Genomic DNA, 4,002 nt, shown 5'->3' with positions numbered 1-4,002 from the left:
AGGAAGGGTTCCGAGGAGGCGGCCAGCTGGAAGGAGCAGGAGCCTCTGATGGGAGTGGGAGGCACCCTTGTCATGGCCAGCAGGATGCTAGGGGATGGTCCCCAGAGGGGCCCTGGGGACGTCGGGTGGGGCATCCGTCTCCCAGACAGAGAAGCAGGAGGAGGGCCTCATATGAAGACCCTGAGGCTTGCTGGAGGGCTGAGGGGCCCTGGGAGAGGTGGGTGTGGGCTCCAGGTCCCCTCACTGCAGCCTCCCCTCCCACCAGCCTCTCTGAGACTGGAACAGAGATAAAAATGTCCTTTTTGGGAATGCCACCCTGGAGGCCAAAGCACTGGGCAGGGGAGGCGGCTGTTCCCTTTCTGGTGAGACCAGGGACCAGGGTTCACAGGGCTGACTAGTAGGGACTGGCACGTCGGCACGGGTCCTGCTGCTCTGCTCTCCTTCCCGGGGTCGCCAGCCGGCCCCTCCCCCCGCATCCCTGGGGACCCTTCCTCCGCTCTCGGGCACCTAATTGGGAGCTCGGAACCCGGTGTGTAACAAGCAGCTCCTCTGCTCAGTGGACGGATGTCTGAGGAAGACAGAAAGCTCAGAGACCGCCCACAAGTTTAGGGTTTCCTGCGCTGCTGGTCCTTGGAGGCGGAGACGCGCAGTGCAGGGTGTGCAGTGGCGGCAGGACACGGCGGGGGCCCTCGGCGCAGCCAGAACCGCGGCAGCCGCGCGCGAGGCAGGGGCGGGGGCGGCGGAGGGCAACCCCCTGGCCCTGCCCCGACCACAGGGCAGCGCCCGGGGGTCCCGGCACCCACTGAGGCCTGGGCAGGTGGAGGCGCCGGGTGGGAGGCGGAGAGCAGGGAGGAGGAGTCCGGCCTCGCAGGGCCCGGGGTCGCGGCTCACGCGCGCCCGCCCGCCCCGCGCAGACGCAGGAGGCGCAGGTGCTGAAGCAGCTAGCGGAGCGGCGCGAGCACGAGCGCGAGGTGCTGCACAAGGCACTGGAGGAGAACAACAACTTCAGCCGGCAGGCGGAGGAGAAGCTCAACTACAAGATGGAGCTCAGCAAGGAGATCCGCGAGGCGCACCTGGCCGCACTGCGCGAGCGGCTGCGCGAGAAGGTGCGGGGGCGGAGCCGGGGCGGGGCTCGGAGCGGGCAGAAGGCGGGGAGGGGCGGAGCTTGGAGGAGCGGGACTCGGACCGGACGGGGGTGGGGCGGGGCTAGTAGCCAACAGGGGCGGGGCACTGGGCGGGGGCGGGGCTCGGGCGGAGTTCGGGGGGGCGCGGGGCGCGGCCGGGGACCGGGGGGCCCGGCGCGGGGGGGGGGGTCGGGGGCTCATCCCGTGTTTACTGGGCGTCCCCAGCAGCGCACGAAGCAGGTCCAGAGTCTGCCCCTGGTGGGACAATCACTAGCCGCAGTAATAGATGGCTAAATTCATTATATTGAAAGTGCTCTGAAGGAAGCTCGGCTCCGGTACGAGCTAGAAGCCGGGCCCAGCCAGCTCCCCGAAAACCCGTCCTTGGGCCCCGGCCCTGCTCTCGGCCTCCCCGGTGCTCCCGCCCCCTCAACTCAGGGTCCTGCCGGGGGTCAGCCCAGATGAGGCCGGGCGGGTGCCAGGGCGCCAAGGCCTGCGCGCCTGGGGGTTCCCGGAGTCACCCCAAGCCACCGCTGCCCTCAGGCCCTCCCGCTCCCTGTCCCGCAGGAGCTGCACGCGGCCGAGGTGCGCAGGAACAAGGAGCAGCGAGAGGAGATGTCAGGCTAAGGGACCGGGACGGGCGGCGCCCATCCTGCGACAGAACACGTTCGGGTTTTGGTTTTGTTTCGTTCACCTCTGTCTAGATGCAACTTTTGTTCCTCCTCCCCCACCCACGCCCCCAGCTTCATGCTTCTCTTCTGCACTCAGCCGCCCCGCCCTGTCCTCGTGGTGAGTCGCTGACCACGGCTTCCCCTGCAGGAGCCGCCGGGCGTGAGACGCGGTCCCTCGGTGCAGACACCAGGCCACCAGGCCGGGCGAGGCTGGGTCCCCTGGGGGCCTTGTGAGAGAGGTGGTGGTGACCGTGGTAAACACAGGGCGGTGGCGTGGGATCGCGGGTCCTTACGCTGGGCTGTCTGGTCAGCATGTGCAGGTCAGGGCAGGTCCTCTGAGCCGGCGCCCCTGGCCAACAGGCGAGGCTACAGTACCTGCTGTCTTTCCAGGGGGAAGGGGCTCCCCATGCGGGAGGGGCAATGGGGGAGGGGGGTGATGGTGCCTGGGAGCCTGCGTGTTAAGCGGGAGCTTGTTGAACTGGCAGGCAGGTGGGTGGGGGCTGCAGCTCTCTTTAATGTGGTTGCACAGGGGTCCTCTGAGACCACCTGGCCTGAGGTGGACACCCTGGGCCTTCCTGGAAGCCTGCAGTTGGCGGCCTGCCCTGAGTCTGCTGGGGAGTGGGCATGCTCTGCCAGGGGCCCATGAGCAGGCTGCTGTGGTCTAGAGGTTGTGGGCAGCATGGACAGTCCCCCACTCAGCAGTGTGAGAGTTCCAAAGAGCCTCTGGCCCAGGCGCCTCCGTGAGACAGCCCCGCCGCCCTCCCCACCAGGGCTTTGCGGATGTCCTTGAAAGACCTGCCCTAGAGCCCTTTGGAGTGCTGGCCCCTCCTGTGCCCTCTGCCCTGGTGGAAGTGGCAGCCACAAGTCCTCCTCAGGGAGCCCTAAGGGGGATCTTGTGGGACTGCTGCCCACAGATTCAGGTGTTGGAAGGGCAGCGGGTAAGGTTCACAAGCCACCCCCCACACCCTTCCCACTCAGCACCCAGAGGGGGCTGTGGGTTGAGGCCTGACTCCAGGCCTCTCCTGCCCACACCTTCTGGGCTGGGTTCCTTCTCTCCCTTGGATGCCCAGTGCTGGCCTTGGAGGATGGTCATCTAGAGGACGGGGGTAGGGGAGGCTGTCTTTGTACCACTGCAGCATCCCCCACTTCCCCACGGAAGCCCCATCCCAAAGCTGCTGCCTGGCCCCTTGCTGTAAAATGTGAAGGGGGCAGCTGAGTTCCTTAGGACCCAGAGCCAGGGCCCTCAGCTTCCATCCTGCAGGAGGCCTTGGCCAGGCACTGCGAGCGTCTTCCAGGGCCACACCAGGGACTATGGGAGGATCCTGACCCCTGCAGGGCTCAGGGGTCAGCAGGGACCCACTGCCCCATCTCCGTCTCCCCACCGAGACAGCCCCAGAGGGAGCAGCCAGCTGGGATGGGAACCCAAGGCTGCCCACACGTGGCTTTTGTGGGACTCAGAAAGGGAAGCAGAACTGAGGGCTGGGATTCTCCTCACGGTGGCAGCTCTCGTAGCGAAAGCCTAGTGTAATATGCACCCATCTCATCCACGTAGTAAAGTGAACTTAAAAATTAAATCAAACGAACAATAAACACCTGTGTGTGTAAGACATGGTTGAACTGTCTGTGTGTGTCCTGCACCTGTGGGGTCAGGGGCAGCTGCAGGCTCCCGGTCTGGGAGTGAGGATCTGCTCTGTGTGTATCCTGACTGAAGCTGGTTATAAACCTTATTTTATCACCATGATTATGAATTGCTCTAGTGACAGTGGTGATTTTAACATATGAACATGTCAGGCCAGGTGCGGTGGCTCACGCCTGTAATCCCAGCACTTTGGGAGGCCAAGGCAGGTGGATCACGAGGTCAGGAGATCGAGACCATCCTGGCTCACATGGTGAGACCCCATCTCTACCGAAAATACAAAAAATTAGCCGGGCGAGGTGGCGGGCGCCTGTAGTCCCAGCTACTCGGGAGGCTGAGGCAGGAGAATGGCGGGAACCTGGGAGGCGGCGCTTGCAGTGAGCCGAGATCACGCCACTGCACTCTAGCCTGGGTGACTCCGTTTCAAAAAAAAAAAAGAGAAAAAAGATATGAGCATGTAAACCACACAAAAGCCCACTTTCCTATCTGGAATCCAAAGGGTGAGGCATCAGGGTGATGGGGGGGAGGGCCCACTGCTGTGGGTGGGGTTGGCGGGGGGGGGGGGGGGGGGGCC

General features: G+C 64.7%; 1 protein-coding gene across 1 annotated transcript in view; it reads left to right on the top strand.

Moving 5' to 3' along the window:
- Positions 1-3,401, top strand: part of STMN3 (stathmin 3) — a 4,750-nt gene extending 1,349 nt beyond the window's left edge. The window contains exons 3-4 of the mRNA XM_023183297.2: positions 915-1,106; positions 1,689-3,401. Coding sequence (XP_023039065.1) covers positions 915-1,106; positions 1,689-1,748 — 252 coding nt within the window. The 3' untranslated portion in view covers positions 1,749-3,401. The remainder of the gene's footprint in view (positions 1-914; positions 1,107-1,688) is intronic.
- The last annotated feature ends 601 nt before the right edge of the window (positions 3,402-4,002 follow it).

Source organism: Piliocolobus tephrosceles, chromosome 20 (genome assembly GCF_002776525.5).
Source record: "Piliocolobus tephrosceles isolate RC106 chromosome 20, ASM277652v3, whole genome shotgun sequence".
Classification (NCBI taxonomy): Eukaryota; Metazoa; Chordata; class Mammalia; order Primates; family Cercopithecidae; genus Piliocolobus; species Piliocolobus tephrosceles.
Note: the sequence above shows the minus strand (reverse complement) of the source record. Positions and strands in the feature narration are given on the sequence as shown.